This window comes from Macrosteles quadrilineatus, unplaced genomic scaffold (genome assembly GCF_028750875.1).
Source record: "Macrosteles quadrilineatus isolate MER2022 unplaced genomic scaffold, UCM_ALF_1.0 Scaffold_9__3_contigs__length_116548681, whole genome shotgun sequence".
NCBI classification, from domain to species: domain Eukaryota; kingdom Metazoa; phylum Arthropoda; class Insecta; order Hemiptera; family Cicadellidae; genus Macrosteles; species Macrosteles quadrilineatus.
The window spans coordinates 13,506,227-13,530,881 of NW_026542602.1; the positions used below are offsets into that span (position 1 = coordinate 13,506,227).

At 34.8% G+C, this 24,655-nt stretch overlaps 1 protein-coding gene across 1 annotated transcript in view; it reads right to left on the bottom strand.

Annotated features, from left to right (window-relative positions):
* The window catches only part of LOC129001925 (uncharacterized), an 81,981-nt gene that overhangs the window by 2,795 nt on the left and 54,531 nt on the right, over window positions 1-24,655 (bottom strand). Inside the window, exons 4-6 of the mRNA XM_054429360.1 lie at window positions 5,851-5,977; window positions 1,590-1,638; window positions 348-527 (exon numbers count right to left, since the gene is read on the bottom strand). Coding sequence (XP_054285335.1) covers window positions 348-527; window positions 1,590-1,638; window positions 5,851-5,977 — 356 coding nt within the window. The remainder of the gene's footprint in view (window positions 1-347; window positions 528-1,589; window positions 1,639-5,850; window positions 5,978-24,655) is intronic.

Consider the following 24,655-nt stretch of genomic DNA (forward strand, 5'->3'; position numbering starts at 1 on the left):
ATACGGTAAAAAATAATAATACTAAATTATTTTAGTGAAATACGATTTGAATAGCACAAGAGCTTGATACAATTTGGTTAAGGATATTAGTTGGCGTTGGCATCCATATTTTATATAAAAGCCAACTTCTAAGTATCTAAACTGTATAGGTCATGCAGAAAGTTTTGATTTACTCATTCATACGTTCCAACGGCAGACCCATTTAAATTTAGATTGATGGAAGACATTAATTTAATTGCTGTGTAAATGTCAGTAGTCTACAACAATAAATTGGAGTTTTATGAAATTGCATGCAATATTTTGTACACCAAATTTAAAACATATTCTTTAACTTATTTTTGACATACTTTGGGTCTCTGACAAGAAGTCGCCGGATGAAGTCCTTAGCATCATCAGAGATGTCCTCAAACAGCTCGTCTGGAAAGTCAAGAGCAGCCTGTGAGATGTTTAGGAATGTCTCTTGGTCAGTCTCTCCACCAAACGGGGAAAACCCAGTGAGGAGGACGTATGTTGTCACTCCCAGAGACCTGGAAATAAAATTAGCTTGGAGAATATTTAAAAAGAAAAAAAAAGTGGTACAAAAAGATGTTTTGATTACGGTAGACCTTAAAGCTCCTTCCTAAGGGACCAGCAGATTAATAAATGTCAAATACAATTATTGAATTATTGAAATTACAAGTATTAAAGCTACTTGTAATATTATTTTTTTTATCCATTAGTTTTTCAATAAATGCATTGATTTAAAAGCATGCAAATGTTTTACATCCAGTAGAATGGTTTCATAATATTGCCTTCCATCAAGGACTTTTTTACAAGTCACAAACTCTTTTTGAGATATGCAATTGGGACTATCTGGAAATTGGGAATCTTGGAATTGGGAGCCTATGGGAACATCTGCGCTAGACTTTCTCCATTCATGAAAAAAACTTGAGGTTCGTGTCCCATTGAAAAATAACAAGAAGGGCTTAAATATGGAAATGTACCTTTTATTTTCATCAGATGTCTTTAAGGATGAATCTCTGTTGGACGTTTGTACTATAATGATCAAAAAGCATTGAGAAATCTGACAAGTTTAAGCTTTACTAAGCTTATAGATATGCTGAAGTATATATATTTTTTTTTTATCCAGATCATAGGTTAAAAAAACCTTAACTATTAGAAATGTAATACAGTAGTATACACATGTTGTTTGTTCCAATGTTTTTGTTAATTAATTCAGGTGCATTTTGAAATACTAGACTCTTACAGAGTGAGTCATTAACTTTGGGTCTAAAAGCAAATTAATTTACTAAGAAAAATTTTGATATCTTTTGCTAATAGGTATATTCTTAAAATGTAATAAATTTGTTTGGAGATAAAATGTATTGTAGGCCCTACAATTTTTTTTAAGAGGTTGGCGGCCTCTTTTAACCTTGCATTTGCCCGTCCACATAGACTACAGATCTGTGCGTGGAAGTATCCAGCAAAGCAGGGGGTGAGCCAGTACAGTACAAAGGTGAACTGTACTGATAAAAGTTAAGGGACCACTAACCACAGTTTTTTAATAATAGTTTTAATATAATTAGCTACATATGAAATAAAAATCTTACCACATGTCTGCTGCTAACGTGATAGGCTCGTAATGCAGGATTTCAGGAGCTGAAAAGTAATTATTTATCAGTTACAAATCATCATAACAAACTAAGAGAAGATTCTTATTGAAGTGACGTGTTATGCACCATATGAAATTTATGTATGACCTACTTATAATGGAGCACGATAAAAAATAGTTTCTAGTAGAATAGCATATTGAAAATAATCTTTTACTGTAAAGTTTTGGTAAAAATTCGCCAATCACCTACAATAGAACCCCTTTAATCCGAACCCCAGTAATCTGAACGTCCACTTATCCAAATGTCTCTTTGCTGTAACTTACTCTATACACAGTACAGTAGTTCTTTATTGTATACTGTATTTATTGATACACATCGTAATTTTTTTCTATTGTAATGTAGCCTATGAGTACTGTTTATTCACTATGTTTACTACTGTATTAAATAAACACTGTATTTTACTTTAAAAAGCATTTTTTTACTTTTCCCGTAACAATTTACTATCCATTTTAGCCTCGTTTTAGCTATTGTTATGTAAAACCAGCAATATGTCCTGTAATCCGAACTATTCAATAGTCCGAACTGGTCCCAATTAGTTTGGATTAGAGAGGTTCTACTATATTCTAACCCTTCCCGGAAGGCCTATAATATTTATACAGACAGCAAAGTTAATAAAAAATAAAAAATAAATATATCTTTTTTACATCTGTATTTTAGAGAATGCTGCAAATAGTTTAAATATGCAGCACTTTTGTTCAAAATATTTTGAAATTTTCTTTTAATTTTGAAATAAAATAGAACTTTATGTTAACTTTTTTATTCTTACAGAAAAACATTCCTAGTACATCGGTTAAATTGATATAATTTATTAAAAGACCGTTTTTACAAAGAATAATGTTATATATAATCAACTAAATACCCCCGCCGCAGCAAACCTGCAGACTAAGCGAATTTCTATTTGCCTGATAGGATTTACACTAAAATGTCTCCTTAAAAATATCACATTTATTCCCTATTTAAATAGAATCAGTTTAACACATACTTAGGCTTGCTGCAACAGGGAGGGTAAAAGTGTTTTTTATGTAAAATGTTAATAGTTAGTAAGAAATAAAAACATTTTCCAAATTTGGGCAAAAAATGTTAATAAACAAGCAAACTACAACAGTTTACTTATTCTTCATAAGAATAACATGGGAATTTTAAATTTACAACTTTTTGAAATTTTCTCCGTAACCATTAGGTGCATTATAACGCTTCAATATACTAAATTATTTGTTTTTTTAAGCTCTACAAAATAGTTTGGAAAGAAATTGCAAAATTTTATGTTTTTTGAGTCAAAAGTGGGAAAACCCCATTTTTACCCCATAAAACCCCCCATAAACCCCCGTTCCCATGGTCAGATCATGCTGGTTCGCGAACTCGTTCGAATAAACGTAGGTTTACACGTTTCTACCAAATTTCATCAAAATCGGATCGTTTTTGCTCGAGTTATCGCGCTAACGGACACATATATAAATATATACATATATATAAATATATATATATATATGAATTTGAACGGATGGTGTTTTTGGCCTCTAGGGACCTCAAAACGAAAAAAAAAATCGGTCCCGGGTCCAGGTCTTACCATGAGTACAACGGTAATAGCTTATTCCCTATATGGGAAATTCGCTAAAATCAGTCGTAATAATCTGCGGATATATATGCCTACCGTCCACGGACCCAAAATACATATGCACAAAACGCATATACATATATACACATACAAAAAATGATAGCGGTCCGGGAAGGGCTAATATGATAAGGCTAATGGAAAAATAGTACACTTTTATTATACACGCTAATTAGTATGAAAAAAATGTACTTTTCATCACTCCCATTTACATACAGCTGAGATCTTCGAGAATCGTCAATTTCCATTACACCAAAAACAAATAGTGATCAGCTGACTTTTCCTGACATCTATTATTATCTATCTATCTATCTATATATTAATAGGCAAGCATGTTTCTTTAAAACCTTTTTTCTCAGCTCGTGTGCATCGTGGGGTAAATCTACGCATACTGTTAGAAAGCTACTTTCCTGTAGGTGTGCAGAATCCCTTTATAAATTTAAATAGGCTCAAAGATAAGCACAAAAAATGAGTTTAAAAATTTGAAAAAATTAACATGGATCTTATGCGTTGCCATGCTGGTGACGAAATAACAACGAAATATAAACATAAAATCAAAACAAATGGAAGAAACTCCAATCACATGTTTTATTTACAGTGTGGGGTGAAAATAGAGAAGTGAGTAAGTTTACATTACATATTTATGGTCGAGTTTCGACCACTGGACGACCTCTCGTACTTATTTAATACGCAAGCAGATTTTTTGTGACAATTACTCCTCCGAAACTACTGAACCGATTGTCATGTTTTTGGTGTCATTGGAAAGAGCGTAACGTGAAGTTGTGCAGGAAACTTTCTTTTTAAGGAAATAATTAGAGAGTGAGGCCCTGGGGCCCTTTAAAGTTTCATATTTCTCCATAAGGATAACATGGGAGATGATTTGTATTTACAGAAACATATGTTTGTTACTTGAAAATAGTCAAAGTCTACTACATAATAATTGCTGTGTGTTATGACTGTTAATGTATACTACATTTCAATCAAGGATTGTGTACCTTAAAAGTTTACCCATAATGGATCTTAATAGGCCCTACTTTATTTTAATGCTGGGAATAGTCAAATTTAGTTGAGAATAAGTTACCATGATTTAGAAAACTATAACTAATAAATAAAATAAAATTAATAATTTATGTATTTAAAATCACAAATCTTTGACATTATTAAATCATTTTAAACAAAACAGCTGATTGACAAATAAAAAAAAATCACTTCATGAGAATAATGTTGTTACACAAACATAGTTTTTTTAACCAATAACTTGAGTCTTTTTTACTTCTGGGTGTATTTTGAGTTTGCAGTTATGAAAGCACCGAGCCAAGTAACTTTTATCTAATTTTCTTTATAAACTAACAGTATTAATGAATTAGTACATGAACTTGACAAGTTAGGTAATTTGTCAGTATGCCAAGGGGAAGAAGAGTGGGTCCTCGAAAACAGACGAAGGCGGAGACACCCATCTAGAAATCCAACTGAGTTTTTAAATATAGAGGTCAGTGGATTGCCAAGACACAGATTAGACTAATAAAATGGGGCAGTGGTTTTATTGATGTGGAATATTAATACATCAAAAAGGGCCTCATTAATGGCACAAGGCTTCATGTGATCAGAATGGTTAACAACTTAATAGAATGTAAAGTCTTAACTGGGACAAGTGAGTGGGGACATATTTTGATTTCGAGGATAAAAATGTGCCCGTCTGAAACAAACTTAAGTTACCTTTTAAAACGGAAAGATGCTAATTTACATGTTATCTTTGGCATTTGCAGCACAAGCCCTTTAATTAAAGATCAGAACTGTTCTTACCCAGATCAATTTCAGTCATGAGCAACTATATTGTATGTTGTTTTAAGTAAGGCTACATCTTTTAATAGGAAACGCATATTCATTACGGAAAATTCTGACCAGGGTAATCTTCCTGAAGGCAACTTTAAGACTAAAATCGTAGTATTTGTGGAAGTGCTTTTGTGATAAAAATATTGTTTTTTTAGTGTTTATTTTTAAAAGTATATTCTTCAAACAGCATTGTAAGACCCTCAAAATATGCTTCATAGGCCTATTGGTTTGATATGATAAAATGTTTTGTTAAATGTGTTTTAAAAATCTTTAAAAAATAACTAGGAACACACTTGAACTTGAACACTTATTAATTAACTGAATGCAATAGGTACACATACAGCTAGAAAATGGCTGGACTGCTTCCCTTCTAAGGCTTTATTATTACTGTATTTAATTTTCGACGTCGAGTAAATATATTTTAACACGATGAATTTGTTTTCTAAATTCATATGTTATTTTGCGGGGCATTGAGCCGCACAGGTTTACTAGTAAACATTACTTTCGCTACACAAACAATACTTTGCCTGACATAAAAAAGCTATGTTTTAATTTTTTAAAGATTGATGAAGTAGCCTAGTTTTTTTTCATTGTGATAAAAAGTATCGTTCAATACTAGTCACGAAAGTCCCATTTCGGGGCTCGATTATGTTTCCCATGCTCGTCATCCACTCGCATGTAAAACACGATCTCGCCCCGAAATGGGTCAAAACTAACATTATTTTAATTACCTATATAATTTTATTCTCTTACCAACATACTCCGGTGTTCCAAGTATCTCTCTGATTTCTGTGCCTTCCACGATGACTCTGGATATCTCAAAATCACAAACCTTCACATCACAGTCGGGAAAATCTCCCATCATCACCAGGTTTTGGGGCTGAAACAGGATAAATATGTTCATATTAAATGCAAATTTTAAAATGTATTTTCATAGTAGCTATGTAGCTACAGTATGTGCTTTAGACATTTTCAAATAAGTATTGAAGATTTAATAAATAATACGATTAAAGGCTGAGATGCAAGTGGGGGATAGTGTAATTATATTTTAACGGGTTTAGGCGTAAGATAGGCAAAATGAGTACAGCATTCACATTGCATTGCTTGGAATGAAGGCATTATAAATGGATTTACTACAGAACATCGTCATACGCTGGAAAGTTTACTTAGCCTACCTATTTTCTAGTTAATATCTTTTATTTACTTGCCGATTACGGGTTATTTTTGGTGATTGTATTTTGGTATTTATTTAGAAATAGTAAAGAATTAACCCATTTTGGTAAACAAATACGTTTTTTTAACAATTAATTGTGTTGACGGTTAGATAGGAATAATAAAAAAATAATAAAATGGAAAACGTAATAATATTTTTTTAAGTGGGAGATACCTCATCTAAAATAGGATACTATTCCTTTTACAAGTAGTTAATGATTTTATTGTGTGGTTTATAAATGTGTCCAATCATTGGACGACTTGAGGCAAAGATTAATACAATTCGATGATTTGGACAAAGCCACCAACTTTCGCATGCGTTTCAGAGTTAAAAGCCACAAACTCATCATAGCACGATCGGAGTTATTAAATAAAAGTCAAATAAACAAAAGCCCAGTTTTCTCTTTCAACATAAATCTACCCAACATTTTGATATCTTAATCGGATACCTTCTCCAGTGACCCAGCAACACATACAACTATCAAACTATGCATTCAACACTTGTTTCGCAATGACGTCAGATTGTATAATGAATGAAACGTCAGCGCGTCAACTATATCTTGATTCAGGCTTGCAAACCTTCAATCAGCTGTGCTCGGGAACGTTGCTTCAAAGCCTCGCCTTTATTATGCTGATCCCTGAGCTCCCCCCCCCCCCACCAATGATCAACTATACCCTATCATTACCTCTATCGTCGTTATCAGCTGTTCAACAATCACTGACGTCATAGTGTTGCAACTAGTGCGACTATCCGTTTGGGATTTGATTGTTGGTTTGGTGGGTTAGAGATACTGGTGTCACAGTAACCTAAAAAACGTGGATGAAAAACAAGATCCATAGTAGACTGAAGCTATAGAAATATGGCGTTTTACATTATCATAGCCGGCTCTAGTAATATTCTATCATCCCTACGAGTTAACCGTGCGTCCTTAAACTCACCCCTGGTATAAATGAGCAAGTGATGCTTATTTAAGCCAATCAAATGTTGCATTTGTACCAGTATGATGACAAAGCACTTTGATATTATTCTTCGATTGTATATTGCGCTCAGTTAAATAGTTCTGGACTACGTTTGGACTATATTCCAATTGTGTAAAAGGTTTACATTTATGATTGGCTAGACGTTTTTACTATGAGTTAAAATCAATAATTATCCTAATACAACATGTTTCGGATACATATTATAATAGTACCTACCTTTAGAGTCTGACAACATTACGTCAAACTAATTTGAACGATACTCGTGTTACCGAAAGCTCGAGATATATAGTTTGTTCCATCGTTTCAAATAGGTACAGTTAATAGACATGTTTTGTATAATTTTAATTGTAGATGAGACTTTATGTAAACCTTCAAAAACAAATGTAATACTTCTAACCATTGTGACAAGATTTCTAGACTAATTTATGTACCGGCCATAAAAATAACACTGTTAACACGTTAAATAAAACATAATTTACAAGTTAAATAATGTTAACAAGCTAACAGCCATGATTAAATTCTGAATCGTTCAAGGATTTCCATGTAAGCGTCAGCAACCTCTTCGCCGTCATTTACCCTGCCTATGAGTCCCGGGTCCAGGTTACATAAGTCCCGTGGGCGATCCGCTGATTCACCCTCCCACACTCACCTGTTTTGGCGAACATCTCCCTCCAAAGTAAACTTTTTGTCCCGCGATTTTTGACCCGAAATGTTATATCTGTTTCAGTTTGTATCGGAACGTCTTTTACAGAGCAGAAACCACTATAGGTGTTGGATGTATTGAGATTACGTTTGTAGCTTTAATAATAAGATATGATTTTGTTTAGCCATGGTCATTTATTAAAAGTCCCTTTAAACGGTCATTAAACGACAGCAGGTCCCTTTTTAAACCACAAATATACTGCTGTTAAGGACTACTGATTAATTTAGAGCTGCTTGACGCAATTGAACTAGAAAGAAATATGAAAAGCAAACTTCTATAAACTATTAACTAACAGGCTGTGCGTATTTTAGACATGTATCGGCCAAAACCTTACAGCATCAAGAAGGCTCCACTTTGAATATTTTGAAACGTGTTTCAAACGACTCGTGTACGGTAATAAAATAGAGCCACAAATAAAGACAATATTAGATTACAAACTACTTTTAGAATTTCTATAAGTTATTTCTAAAACTCATAGACCTTACATAATACCCCCGCCGCAGCAAATCTGCAGACTAAGCGAATTTCCATTTGCCTGATTGGATTTACACTAAAACGTCTCCTTAAAAATATCGCATTTATTCCCTATTTAAATAGAATCAGTTTAACACATACTTAGGTTTGCTGCAACAGGGGGGGGGGTAAAAGTGTTTTTTTATGTAAAATGTTAATAGTTAGTAAGAAATAAAAACATTTTCCAAATTTGGGCAAAATATGTTAATAAACAAGCAAACTACAACAGTTTACTTATTCTCCATAAGAATAACATGGGAATTTTAAATTTAATTTTTTTTTGGAATTTTCTCCGTAACCATTTTATAACGCTTCAATATACTAAATTATTTGTTTTTTTAAGCTCTATAAAATAGTTTGGAAATAAATTGCAAAATTTTATGTTTTTTGGGTCAAAAATGGGGAAAACCCATTTTTACCCCATAAAAGCCCCCATAAACCCCCGTTCCCATGGTCCGATCATGCTGGTTCGCGAACTCGTTCGAGTAAACGTAGGTTTACACGTTTGTACCAAATTTCATCGAAATCGGATCATTTTTGCTCGAGTTATCGCGCTAACGGACACACACATATATATATATATATATATGAATTTGAACGGATGGTATTTTTGGCCTCTAGGGACCTCAAAACGAAAAAAAATTGGTCCCGGGTCCAGGTTTTCCCATGAGTACTACGGTAATAGCTTATTCCCTACAGTTTTAAATTAATTATATAATTTAAAATCTAGGAAACTTGCGTCGTAAAGAAGTATGTGCACAATAGCAGGTGATTTACAGAAAAATGAACTAGATTATGGCTAAAAACTATAAATGCTCTATGCCCCCCTCTGGCTGCACAGCACACATCTATTCGATGATTGAAGTCGTCCCAAACTATAAAACACAGAAAACTTGTTGATTTTTGAAGGTTCCTCGCGGCTTACAATAATGGCGGAAAACAATGACTGAGTGGTAAATTATAGAACTAATTGAGCCCTTGCAGTATTACTTAAAACGTTTGACAATTCAACGTAGAGTATGACGTTTTGAGATTCAGAGAGGTAAAAGTGTGAAATTAATTTAAAATTGTAGATAAAATCTTAAAATGTCTGTAGAGGCTAGTTTTGCAACTGTGTTTACCAAAGTGGTGTCATACAAAGCTTTAGAATCCCCTCTTTCAAATGATCCTCAACCCGTGATGATAGGTTGTATGGTTTTTCATTTATAGAGTTTCAAAAATGTAACAATAATTTAGAATCACTCTGTATTTCAAATATAGCTAACATTAGTAATTTACTACACAGCAATAATTTCGGAACGTTTAATGCAAGTAATGCAAGAACTATTAGTTTAACCGTTTACCATCACGCTTGCGGTAAAGTGAACGTAAAACATTCAGTTAAAAAATCTTAAAAGGAACTTACTCCTTGAGAACAGTGGTTAAAGGCAATGCAAGAATGCATGTTGGGACAAGAACGATAGTAAAAGGCTCCAAGGATGTTCCTTGACCTTTGCAGACAACAACGGTCACAACTGATAAATATTTGAAAAGAACAGCTGCCGTTCTTCAAGGAACAGACAACAGGACAAGGAAGAGATAGGATGTAGAAGATGTCATGTAAGGTCCTAGTAAGTCCTTGTAAAAGGGACATCCCGGGGAAGTTCCGCAGTCAGTGAAAGACTATCTCAGGGCACGAACTAGCCCTGGAGATGGAAATCTTTGATATTATTTGTTTGGTAAGCGAGCCAAGTTTTATCTTCATGATCGAAAAAAGTTTGAATGGAGGAAATATTCCATATAAAGTCTGAGACGAAAAAAGTATGCTGCTGATGAAGTAATACAATCTTTGTGAGTTATTTGGCGCAAAGTAAAGAATAAATGCATTTTAGGCTAAACTTAAAAACCATTGAGCTTGGTAATAAAACCTTAGATATTCGAATATCTTTAAGCAAAGTCTAAAACGGTACAATTCTTGATCATTAAAGTATTTCAAATAATTTGCGTTACATGATAGAATTTAACATGTGAAGAAACAATTTTAGTTACATTTTTGTCGAAACATCAAAGTTAAATTCAAGTTAAACATTCATTATTAGATTAATTTAGATTTAGCTTTTATTTCACATTTCAATACGATCAAAGTGACCAAACCTACGATGCATGCTGCATAATGCCGATGCGGATTTTCTAGTATTCGTGGCCAATGGCCATCAATAGCCAAAATCAACCAATTCTCAAAAGTGCCAAAAAGTAGATATTTGAATCAGCTGTTACATTGTTGCAATTGTGTGCATTGCCAACCTGTTGATATTTGCTTACTTTGTACTAGATTAAACAAGTTTAGGCATGCAGCTTGCTTCAAACTTCGTACATGTGAGACGCCTGTCTCCTATATTCTCAAATTAGACAAGATTGACAAATTCCGACCGCGTTATCCTGTTCGGCATCTATCAGCTCTCACGACTCCGCCAAGTCATAAACAAACTGTGAATTAATTAGTTGCTTAGCCGCTCCTCGCTGCATTCGTAGCGAGTTTTTACCGCGTTTCTCACCGGAGGAACGAGAATTGTCGTGTTGTCTGCTGAACATCTGATTCATGTTCGTGTACACGTCCTTGTTAAGCGATGCTAAAATAAAAACTTGTGTTTGGAACTTGGAGGAAAAACAAATCGGAAAAGTACAGAACAAAAGGTTAATTGATTTATGTGATGGAAACACGATGTTGTAGGAATGTGAGGGAATGATTGCGATGTGTTTTAATGTGTCTTGTTGGACTGTTTTTAACGTGTTTTTTTACTCATTTTCGCTGATAGAATAAGTTATAAAGCAGTTAAAATCATATACTATCCGTGTTCAATTTCTCTTTATTAGGAAAATTAGGGTGGAATTATGCTAGTGACTGTATTTAACGCATCCAAGTGTTCAGAAAATGTGATAAATACCCTACCAGGGTTTGGTTTTGACAGAGATTTGCACCTTTGGAGTCATTCTACATTGGATATATGATTTTATTGTTTCAGTCGTGTGATACAAGTGCGTTGCTGGAGGCACACGTTTACAAGGCCATGATACATATTAGTAATGATTGTTGGACTTTACTGAGTCAGAAATGTGAGTCACGAGAGATCTACTATCAAAACTCTGTGCACCAGCGGAGAATTTCCTGCCTTACCGTTGGCTAAATCAATAGCATCAGGTTCAAATAGTTTAGGAGTATACTACTTTCTAGATCTTTTTGTTAAGTTATACTACGTTAAAGATTTACTAGTTATTGAGCCCTTAATGTTTGTCCTGTAGGTATTTATTTAGTACAGTATTTATACTACATTAACGTCATTTACGTTATTTGTCATGGCGTCATTCTGCAGCCCAAGACCAGAGATGACTACAGATCATTATTGTCGTTGTTCTCTAATTTAATATAAATTCCTTTTGGTTCTACAGCCTCATATCAGAGATTGCCTTGTAGTTATTCTGCAATATCATAGTTATTCCTTGCCATATTCCTGTAGCCCAATATCAGAGGTGTGTGGCTTGCCGAAGTACTGAAAACCCATATTATTGCTTCCTCATATTTCTGTACCGTTGGTATCTATGCCATCAGAATTCTAAATGTCCAAACATTGCAACCGTAGCCGCTGTCTTTGTAAGTTATATCTTACGAACTGCAATTCCCATTTCCCAATTATGCCGCACGCCGTCTTAATCCTCGCAGCAATTCCCATTTCATCCGCAGGCAGCGCTGTAATCGACTGGCCCATTATCGCTATATCAGATCCCTAATAGCCACTGGTGGGTAATTGGGCTCGTTAATAGAGGATTAATTATTTTCATTACGCTAATGGTATTATTTGCGGTTCCCGCTCGATCAGGTTCAGTCCCAGAGTTCCCGCCGTTGTAATCATCTGGAGCCTCCTGATAACTGTGTTCTGGTTATCCGGAATTACTGTATACTTGTCCGGAGATCTAGTTTATCTCCTTTGTGGATTGCAGATGTCTGTGTCTTTGGTTATACAGTAGAACCGTGATAACAAGACTCTCATGGGGATTATAAAATAAGTCTTGTTATCAAGGTTGTCTTCTTATTGAGGTTTGTAATAACATGTGATTAGGGGTAAAATAAATTCTAGGGGATTTAAAAATGACACTTGTTATCAAGGGTGACTTGTTATCGAGGTTCTACTTTAATACACATACTTTATGTGTGTTATTAGATTCGGAGTTTGTTTGGTGGGTGTGTAAATCAACAGTAAGCCACGTAAATGTGCGTTAAAAGGGCTTTTACAGTTTGAAGTTTTTTTTCAAAATTATCGAAAATGCATACTTAACATAATTAAAATTTACTATAATTTTAGCTCCTTTTTTGTTAGTTCGTTTCCTTATCAGCTAAAATGATTGTGTTACAAACGTCATTCCATAATTAAAATTGAATTAAGAATTAATGTTATAATTGTTATAATTATAATTATAGGTATAATTATAATTATAAATGTTATAATTAAGTTGACACACTGCTCAAGTTTACATAGCTGTTATGAAAAAAAATGTTTAGGTCAAATTTTTAACCGATATTAAGCAGCTTGTATGGTTTTAGCTTCACTTTGAAGTTCTAAATAGTGCCTTACTTAATTAAACACTTCTTTTAAAACCTTTAATTTAAACTCGAAAAACAAAATTATTAAACATTTTAAGTACATGTTTTACATCATTTAACCAACATGTTCTTACATGCTCAATAAATAAACTTCAGACATACAACTCACGCACTATATAAAAAAAAAAAAATTAAAAAATTGTGTATTAAAGATTATTTTTCCATGTCTACATTACAAAGTAAATAGAAATAAAATAGAATCGACGCAACTTTTTACGGAAAACTTACCGGTGCACAATTTTCCCTCGATTCAAATGCCCTATCCAACACCGATAAGTATGATGTCATATTATAAATCAATAAATCTGAAATTATCAAAGGCAGTGCTGAGTCGGACGAGGTTCCTTGGCGGGACGTATAAGGTATAAAACAAGCACAAGTTCTCCTTTACCATCTCGGAGGCCGCCATGTTTCCTCTCCTTGGTAACTATTGGCTGAGACCTTACACCAGCTGATCAACACCTGATTACCTGAACAGCTGATTGATTTTTTACAACTGATTATCAGTAGTGTATCCAGGTAAATTGAAATCATGTTTGCCGTTGGATGTTGCTTGTGTATGGAACACGAATACTTGAAAATAACCGGTATGGATCATAAACATAAACAAGTGACGTTTTTGGCCCGAAAGTAAACAAAACCATTATTAATTAATGCTATTTGTATATCTGTTTTGTTTAATTTCGGGCCAAAAACGTCATTTGTTGTTGTTTATGATACATACCTGGTCTTTCCTAGCATTCGTGGTATGGAAAAAACCTCCAAATCTGGGTTATCTTGTTAATTTTGTCATTTGTCTCTTTGAGTTTTTCATATATTTTAATTGAAGTTCGATTAGCATATGAATATTTTAAATTCAACTCTAAATTTAAAGTACGAGTCTTCAAAATCATAATTGACGTCATTTTGATATCAGCTTTTAAATAGTTATTCTTTTACGACTGTAATGACATATCCTTGTGATATAAACTAATATAATTTAAACTTTTTGCAGATATTCCTATCAATGCAGGCTATACATTTTCGCTTTGACATAAATTAAACTGTGTTTATAGTCAGCAATTTTAAAACGGCAATTATTATAACTGTTTTAGTGATAAAAAGTATAAACTTTCTAAAAAGAAGTACATTTCTGAAATTCCCTCTAACCATCTTTTTGATAGAATAGAATACTAAATAAATTAGAAAATTATTGACAGTTGTAAATCTTAAACATTTTACAATGTTGACTAAAAAACTAATCCAACGCAAAAGTGACGAAAGTTTCGGCGAAAACAGTGCAAATGGAAAACATACACTGTGTATACAATAAAAATTCAATGTTTACTATTTTCTAATGTGAAAAACATTGCTTGAGCAAATCAAAATTATAAACCTTACTCAAAACTTGATCAAGTCAAATCAGATATATGTCGCGTAGTTGTCAGATCGCTGTCTGATCAGCTGATCTCCCGTCACGCCCCGATACCGATCAGCTGTTTACAACCGATTGTTATGAACAGCTTACCACAAAACATACTTATCCTTAGTGTTCGAACACCGGAAAGGTTACATCAGGCCTTATTGTGCGTTTGACAAATATCAAGACAACGCAAACAAATTCTTTTGGGAAAGAATTTACTTGAGTTCATTTAGGTGTCCGTTCAAAAAGGTGTCCGTACAGTATACAGAATGTGTAAGAATGATAAAATACGGAATTGGATAAGTTTAAATATTTCCGCACATTAGGTAACATTTTAGTAAAAAAATCTGCTTTTTCAAGAGAAAATATTGGAGAATGGTAATGATTTCAAAATGTCAATAAATTGAAAACATCCATTGTAGATGAGGAGAAAGATTGTCAATACGTATCTACGTGATTGGAATTTTCATTTATTTTACTGTCTCAATAACCTAAGTGTAAAAATTTCAATTAGCTTTGTACTTTTTGGATTAAACCTAACAAAATGACAGATAATATATAAACACGATTAATAACACTTATTAGACATAATTTACCTCACTAATTCATGGTTACATACCAATAGTAAATAGGCCTACAAATAAAAGATGTAAAATAATTGTAATTTTGACCAGTCACTTCGATCAACTCATACCCAAACCCAATAGATGGTAGACAAGAACACGTATAATAGGTCTAGTAGCCAATATAATTTAAATAGAAACGCCAATTGTACCATACAATTGAGAACCAACCAACGCATGACTTTAAAAAGACCGAAACCGTCCAAAACCAAGTCGAGTGTGAACAGTAAGTTATGATCAAGTCATATACACGGCCTCAGTTCATAGATCATAGCCTCATCGACACTAGCGATCTCTGGCGGTGATGGCTGAGTTATGACCAGTTGTGTTTATTGCTGTGTATCTCGCCATCAGAGGTCGCTAGTATTGTCTGAATCACTTAGCGGCTGATTGTAAATTGTCTAGCCGCAGGCTTATTGGCTTATAATAACCGTTGCGGTGGGTGTAGTAGAGAGAGAGACAGTACAGAAGATGGTGTTCGATTTGTTGTACATATTCAATAAATACTCATATGATGTGACAGAAGATTGTGATTTTGATAGTAAGATATTTAACTGCATAGGATAAAGTGTAATTACTCGAAAAAAAAACTGGTTGAGGGTTGAATCAGAAATATTTTCTGACAACGAAAACATAATGTGGGCTGGTATTATACATTTACAGGAATTTTGAAACATTTAGAAAGAATGAAACTAGAATCTTTTGTGAAATGCGTCGTTTTATGTATTTTTTTAAACATTGTAATATCGCATTTATTGGAGGGAGTTTTTGATGCGGGGAACGTTCTCATAACCTGAGGAATATCCCCGTTATCCCTAGATTACTTGAAGTAGGCTTTAAACAACAGCATTATAACAGCAATATCACATAGCTAAAAGCAACGGAAATTAGTGGGACCCGCACCCTAGAACAGAAAGTCTTGCACCCTAACCACACAATACCCCAGCCCTTTCCAAGTATGACTCCACTCCAAGTATGAATATATTGTGAGGTTTCTCGCAGAAGCGTAGGCAGTATACTCTCTTTTATTTGTTTCCTAAATTGTAGTATATCGTAAATAGGTATTTAAATTCTGGTGATTATCTCTACAACGTGTTCATTCATAGCTTACTTAATTAAGCAACGATCGTGATTATTTTGTAAAAAAAAAACATACTGTGAAAAATAACATACGTTTGACAAAATTACTTCACGTTTAACTTGTCTACAAAACATTTAATTTATTCGTCTCACGAATCCTTCTGTTATGTTTCAATGCTATTAAATTGATTTGTGGGGCCACAAATTCCAACCTGCGTGTTCGACTTTGTTTACGTGGGAGATCGAAATGCCGAAATGGCAACCAAACATTTCCATTGACCTTTTGAAAATTCGTAATTTTCACGAGTCGCTGTCACCTGTTCAGAACACGGTCGTATATTCGGAGGAATGTCCGCGTTCTCCGCAATCTGCTACAACGCGGAATCTTTGATTGCTCTTTAATCTTGACCAAAACAGTTTCCTTGTTCCAATTAAGGCATTTTTCTGTTTTTATACTCCACAAAAAGTGCCGATAGCTTCGAACCGTCCTAATGACTTTGTGTTTATTTGATCAGCAATAAATTTGATCTTTCCTGAATTACTAAAGATTGAGTAGGATTAGGTATTAACTAAATCCGTGCAATTTTATTAAATTGAAATAGCAACAATTTCTAAATAGTGTTAAGGGATGAAGCAACGCGTTTAATTAAAGATGGTTTAAACGACGTAAATCATGAAGAGAAATAAATATGAACGACATTTTTTAAACAATGGAAATAAACATCGATATACATTTATACGATAAATAACAACAAATCTATAACCCAAATAAATAATGTTTATAAATACCAATATACTCTATTCGCTACGATTACAAGTAAAAGCTATCGACCTATTGACAATACATTCAGAAAACAGGATTGTAAAGACAGGTTGTGTTAAAATTAATTAAAGAATGGACATCCATATTAGGCTTCAACAGACCGTGGTCAAATTAAAGAGAAGAGTACATGAGCTTGTTTAATAGCCGAGAAAAAAGTCTAAATTGCGAAAGCGAAAATGCGAAACTGGATAGTAAGCTTGTTTGACGGAGTGGATCGGAACAGCTAAGATGGGCGAGAGCGCGGTGGTCAGGGTTGTCACTTGTCACTAGATTATCCAGCTCATCGATCTAAGGATATCTACTGAGTGTTCTGTGTCTAGTTGGCAAACTGAGTGTCACGGTGGTCAGGGTTGTCACTTGTCACTAGATTATCCAGCTCATCGATCTAAGGATATCTACTGAGTGTTCTGTGTCTAGTTGGCAAACTGAGTGTCACGGTGGTCAGGGTTGTCACTTGTCACTAGATTATCCAGCTCATCGATCTAAGGATATCTACTGAGTGTTCTGTGTCTAGTTGGCAAACTGAGTGTCACGGTGGTCAGGGTTGTCACTTGTCACTAGATTATCCAGCTCATCGATCTAAGGATATCTACTGAGTGTTCTGTGTCTAGTTGGCAAACTGAGTGTCACGGTGGTCAGGGTTGTCACTTGTCACTAGATTATCCAGCTCATCGATCTAAGGATATCTACTGAGTATTCTGTGTCTAGTTGGCAAACTGAGTGTCACGGTGGTCAGGGTTGTCACTTGTCACTAGATTATCCAGCTCATCGATCTAAGGATATATACTGAGTGTTCTGTGTCTAGTTGGCAAACTGAGTGTCATGGTGGTCAGGATTGTCACTTGTCACTAGATCATCCAGCTCATCGATCTAAGGATATCTACTGAGTGTTCTGTGTCTAGTTAGCAAACTGAGTGTCATGGTGGTCAGGATTGTCACTTGTCACTATCCAGCTCATCGATCTAAGGATATCTACTGAGTGTTCTGTATCTAGTTGACAAACTGAGTGTCACAGTGGTCAGGGTTGTCACTTGTCACTAGATTATCCAGCTCATCGATCTAAGGATATCTACTGAGTATTCTGTGTCTAGTTGGCAAACTGAGTGTCACGGTGGTCAGGGTTGTCACTTGTCACTAGATTATCCAGCTCATCGATCTAAGGATATATACTGAGTGTTCTGTGTCTAGTTGGCAAACTGAGTGTCATGGTGGTCAGGGTTGTCACTTGTCACTAGATCATCCAGCTCATCGATCTAAGGATATCTACTGAGTGTTCTGTGTCTAGTTAGCAAACTGAGTGTCATGGTGGTCAGGATTGTCACTTGTCACTATCCAGCTCATCGATCTAAGGATATCTACTGAGTGTTCTGTATCTAGTTGACAAACTGAGTGTCACAGTGGTCAGGGTTGTCATTTGTCAATAGATTATCCAGCTCATCGATCTAAGGATATCTACTGAGTGTTCTGTGTCTAGTTGGCAAACTGAGTGTCACGGTGGTCAGGGTTGTCACTTGTCACTAGATTATCCAGCTCATCGATCTAAGGATATCTACTGAGTATTCTGTGTCTAGTTGGCAAACTGAGTGTCACGGTGGTCAGGGTTGTCACTTGTCACTAGATCATCCAGCTCATCGATCTAAGGATATCTACTGAGTGTTCTGTGTCTAGTTGGCAAACTGAGTGTCATGGTGGTCAGGGTTGTCACTTGTCACTAGATTATCCAGCTCATCGATCTAAGGATATCTACTGAGTGTTATGTGTCTAGTTGACAAACTGAGTGTCACGGCGGTCAGGGTTGTCATTTGTCAATAGATTATCCAGCTCATCGATGTAAGGATATCTACTGAATGTTCTGTATCTAGTTGGCAAACTGAGTGTCATGGTGGTCAGGATTATCACTTGTCACTATCCAGCTCATCGATCTAAGGATATCTACTGAGTGTTCTGTATCTAGTTGACAAACTGAGTGTCACGGCGGTCAGGGTTGTCATTTGTCAATAGATTATCCAGCTCATCGATGTAAGGATATCTACTGAATGTTCTGTATCTAGTTGGCAAACTGAGTTTCACGGTGGTCAGGGTTGTCACTTGTCACTAGATTATCCAACACCTACCACCGTTATCTTTTAATTCATTTGTCAGATTGGTAACAAAGTTCTTTTACTTATCCTATGTATTTGTGTATGTGTATGTGTCAACAACTTGTATTCCTGACGACCTTCATATGAAGTAATCATCCTTGTACACACCTGATGATGACCTCTTAGCAGTTCAAAACTAGTTGTGGAGTGCAACAATTATATTGCCAGAATCATGTATTTAAACCATTATTATTAGTTATTCTTCGCAATCTGGAGGCTACTCATACTACAATAAAGTTATTTTAGTCGGCTATGGGTAGTTTGTTATTCGAGACGGGAGGTCGGAGAAGGCACAAAATAAGCAACGTGAGGCAAAGGGAGAAGTAAGTAGTGTACCAGTAGCTAGCGTGTACGCTATCTGACAGGGCCTCCTGACCAACGACTGCCACTGATATTCTTGTACAGTCGTATAACTTGGGCTCCCGAGCCATACGGTTCTCTAATTATCCAGTAAACTCTCCCAGGCATAAACCAGTTTGTGCAATCTGCCTTCAGGACTCGCATGCAACGATCCACTTTGCTGGTGCAGTACTAATTGATGTACAACTTAACTTATAGACATCTCTTTAGTCACTGGTGTAGATACTCATTATTATTCTTTGTACCCTGGAGCTAAAACGCACATGTATGCATAGTGACAAATGAATCAAAATTCTTCTTAATAACTCAATTCCTTTTCTCACTGATAAGATCAGACCCAATAGAGTTGTATTGACGTCTCCGCAATTGTATTGTCAATTCCCACTGACAAGAAGATTTGTCCATCAGCTGACGTGAGGGAACGTTTCCAATCCAGCTATAATTGTCCACTTGTCCTATGTGATCAAAGAGGCGTTGGTCACACCGACCTGTTGAACCGATGTCTCGAACGCGAGAGGACTGAGCTGAAGCTATCGTGTGAACTGAGTCAATATTCTTGTCATGAAGCGAGCAGATCAATCAGCAGTTCAAAGAACCGTGGATACAATCCTAGAATGTGTGGCTGATCACAACCACTGGGAGGTCTCCTCTAATAAGGAACTCTTTGGTATTCAGGTGTGAGACGACAATGAAGTGACTAGCATCTAGGATCTCCTACCTCTCAAGCCATATTGGTCATAACGTGACCATAAGGCGGACGTTATTAGGTGTTGTTCGGCCGATAGAATCTTCCTTGCGTCGCCAACCAGAATCATAACTGCATTCCACGAGCGGAACGAAATGAAGAAATTCCTCTGGATGCAGTCTGGATAATAATGACGCAGGATATATTGTGATCTACTGTCCGGTAAAACAATGTGCATAGAATGTGTGTAGTAAATGTTTTTGTGACTTCTAAATCAGTATTAAGAAAGGTAAACTTGTTGAAGAGGACATCTACATTGAAAATGAACAAAATGTTATTAAATTCAATACTCTAAAACTTGGGGAAAAAATTAAATATCTTGGTGTAAATTTTGAAAATGAAATAGTTTTTGATAGGTGTGAAGTTATACAAAACTTTCAAAAAGATCTAGAAAGATTAGTTGGAACTGGTGTTTTAGGACCAAATCAGAAATTGAATATCATAAATCAGTACCTCTGGCCTAGACTAACATATATTTTGCAAGTAACACCAAACGAATTAATAAGTATTACATTTCTTGAGGACATCGATAAAATTATTAGAAGTGCAGTAAAAGAAATTCTCACTCTACCAAGTGACACACCCAATTCTTTCTTATATTCCCCTAAAAGATTCAAAGGTCTGGGAATAATTCGAGCAAAATGGGAAAGTTCTATACAGCATATAAATATGTGTGTAATTCTAAAAAACGTACAAAATAGCCATGTAAACAAGCTAATAAACATCCCCCAAAGAATTACCATGTCACTTCAAAAACTTCAAATAGAAATTGATGAAATTTTTACACATGATTTTGAATTTAAAGAGAAAAAAAGAATTGGTTTAAATTTGAGATCAAAATTACAGTTGAAAGAATTTGAACTTTGGTCTAAATTACCATGTAAAGGTAGAGGAATAGAATTATTCAAAGAAGTGCCTAGTAGCAACACATGGATATATTTAAAAAATGGCCTTACTACAGGAGAATGGATCACTTCATTAAAAATGATATCTGGTGTTGTACCAGTACGCAGCGTACCAGGGCGAAGCCAGGACGGAACCCTTTGCAGACATTGCAAGGAGCCTGAAACCCTTCCGCATGTCCTTGGCTCTTGTCCCTTTGGTGCCTTACTGCGTAATGCAAGACACCATGCTGTAAGAGCAATGATCGCAGAAGAACTACGAAAAAAAGGCTGGCAAGTAGTAGAAGAAATACATTGCACTGAAGATGGTGGATCGAACAGAAGATTGGACATTTTAATTTATGATACAAAATCTAAAAGTGGAATTGTAATTGATCCAACAATAAGATTCGAAACATCAAAAAATCAACCCCTAGAAGTAGATGAAGAAAAGAGGAAAATTTATAGTAAATGTGAAACTTATTTAAGAAACAAATATAATCTAAATTCTATATCAGTAATTGGTATAATGATTGGTGCAAGAGGGACTATTACAAAATTTTTTGACGAATTTTTAAAAAAATATAATCTTCCATCAAAATTAAAAAATGAAATAGTCATAAAAGTGTTAAAAGAATCATGTAAAATCATTCAAAATCATTTATATGGACAAAGTTATTAATCTATGTTACATGTTATTTATATCGTAAATTTAAGTTTTTTTTTTTTTTTACTGTGTCTAGTAGGCAAAGTTTATTAATAAACTCAGTTTTCAAAACAAAATATTACCAATTGACGAATCTTTGGATTCTTAGCAGGCGGGGGAGTTTCTTTGCTTGGTACTGTAGTTCGATTCCTGGCAGTTCATAAACTTTTTGTCTAAGGTATTGTCATCTAATTGGTTTACTTTACCAACTGATGGTAGCATAACGGGAGTACAATAATAACTTCGATAGATTCCTAGCCTTAGTTCAGTGAGTGTTTTGACATTTTCAAAATGAACACAACCAACTCAATTTAAAAAGTGTCATTGGAAGTTTACAATCAATAAACATACTTGAATGATCCCTTGTATCCCTTGAATGACTCATGTATCAGCGGTGAAAACGGTTTTAATAATCAGAATTGCGATAAAGATAGCCTCAGTAAAAAAGGGTCTTTGTGTTTAACATTGTTAAAGAACCTAGTGTCTAGTACAGTAAATCCTCTTTAATCCGAAAGAGGATTAAACTGTAAGAGGAACTACTGTTTATAGTAGTTCCTTATTGTATGTATACTGTATTTGTTTATATACGCACCGTAATTGTTTTTATTGTTATGTACAGTAGGCTACTGAGTACTGTTTATTCACTATGTTTATTACCGTATTAAATAAAGACTTTATTTAACTTTATAAAGAATTTTTCACATTTCCCGTAACAATTTTAGCCACGTTTTATCTATTGTTATGTAAAAACAGCAATATGTTATGTAATCCTAATTATTCAATAGTCCGAACTACCCCCAGTCCCAATTAGTTCGGATTAAAGAGGTTCACTTAAACTACTACTATTTCTTCTACTAAACTGAAATTTTATAAGATATGAACATTCAAAATAGAAAGACAGGCAGTTAAACTTTAAAAATAAATCTATTCCATCAAAAAATCAAGGAATCATAAAAAAATCCAAAACTTATTGGTTCAAGGAACAACATATAGTTAAGGCGATAGAAAAGGAATCAAATGAAAGCCAACCTACAACCATCATCATGTGGTGACATAAGTATCTTATCTTCTGCATTATTTACCTCTGCGACACGCGCGGTCTCACACGGATCCATCTATCTAGTGAGTTTCATTGTATGTTTCGTGACCAATAAAATGTTTTTATCGCCACGAGAAGCGGGGACACGAAGTCTGAATCTCGGTACAGAAAAACTACCGTCTTAAAAGGTAATCTCCTCATGCCATTCCTAAACGGAGGTTCTCGTGTGGTGTTCAGTACCTTTCAGGGGCGGTACTTTGTTTTGTGGCGATTGTTGGAATTTAGCAGTGAGGAAAGTAACAAAGATAACATCAGCCACTGATTCATTAGTACTTAGTTGGAATATTAAGTTCCCTAATCAGTGTACAGTATTTCCAATACAAGAACGCACTTCAAAAGTGACTGTAAGATAAAAATAGTGTACAAAACAGTGTTTGTACAATAGAAAACTAATTACGAGGTAAAGAAAATGTGGTTTCTCACCAGTACGGTATAGTTTATTTCTATATCACATATTGTTTGGTTTTGTAGTTTTGGGTAAAGGAAATTGTAATATTCTACCAATTGTATGAAGACGAAATGTTATGAATGTCAGTCTATAACCAATCATTAAAGGTTTGTTGATGGTACGAACCACGGCCCCCTTTGTTAAAGGGGGCCGTGTACGAACACTATTTTTCACCACACTACTATCATTCAAAATAATAATTAATGCACACTGATAGTCAACGCAACTTTAAGGTTATGTGAAGAAGTAATTTCAGGAATCAGCAAAAATAATATTAAACAGTTGCTAGGCAACGGTGAAAATAAAACAATTATATTGCAATGCTATGGATACTGTTTGCGTATTTATGCAAGCGTGCAGCTGATTTTGCGGCCCTAGGGATGTAAACACCTGCTCGGTCCCCAAATGACGATGACAGCTTGGTAGTAGTTTGGTGAAAGACGATGGCATGGCCAGCAAAACGTAACTTTCAGCCTCTAATTAACGTATGTAAAACAGCTAATGAGATCATAGTGTGGTGAAAAGACATTTTTACCGATGGTTAAATGATTTAAACAATTTGATTGTTTTATGTTTCTAACACTTCAAGACAACTAAATATGAGAGTGCGTAATAAATTATCAACCAAGACACTTATTAATAATAAACTAACAAGAGTACATTGATAAAGTACTAAATTCATTTATTAACTTTATTTTACTGAAACACGATGCTTCAAAAAATATAAGGTAACTTTAAATCGATTAAGTTTTCCAATTGTTTACTGCTACGGTAACACTGGCTAATATTTTGCAACGCATTATCTACAAGAAATAATAATCCTCCTACTAGATGTTGATTATCAAACCCAAACTCCATAATCTTTATACATTGATTAATTATAAACTTAGATCATTTCACTTGGGTGTGGACAGTAATTTCAATTATCTTAGATCACGAAAACAAGTCGCGGCCCAATCTTACTCCCGATAACAAATTGTATTTCGTTAATCAGACACAGCTGATCGATCTACAAAACCCACGCTTGACAAATTTGGCCAGATTGATATATTGATGAATTTTCTGTCAATCTGTACATAATGTGAAATACTACTGATATATTGGCACCGCCTTTTATACTTTGTGGTAATGGAGGTGTGGTTCATTAAAATCGCTCTACGGACAAACGAAACAAATCACTTTAAATTGTCTTGCCTTTGATATAT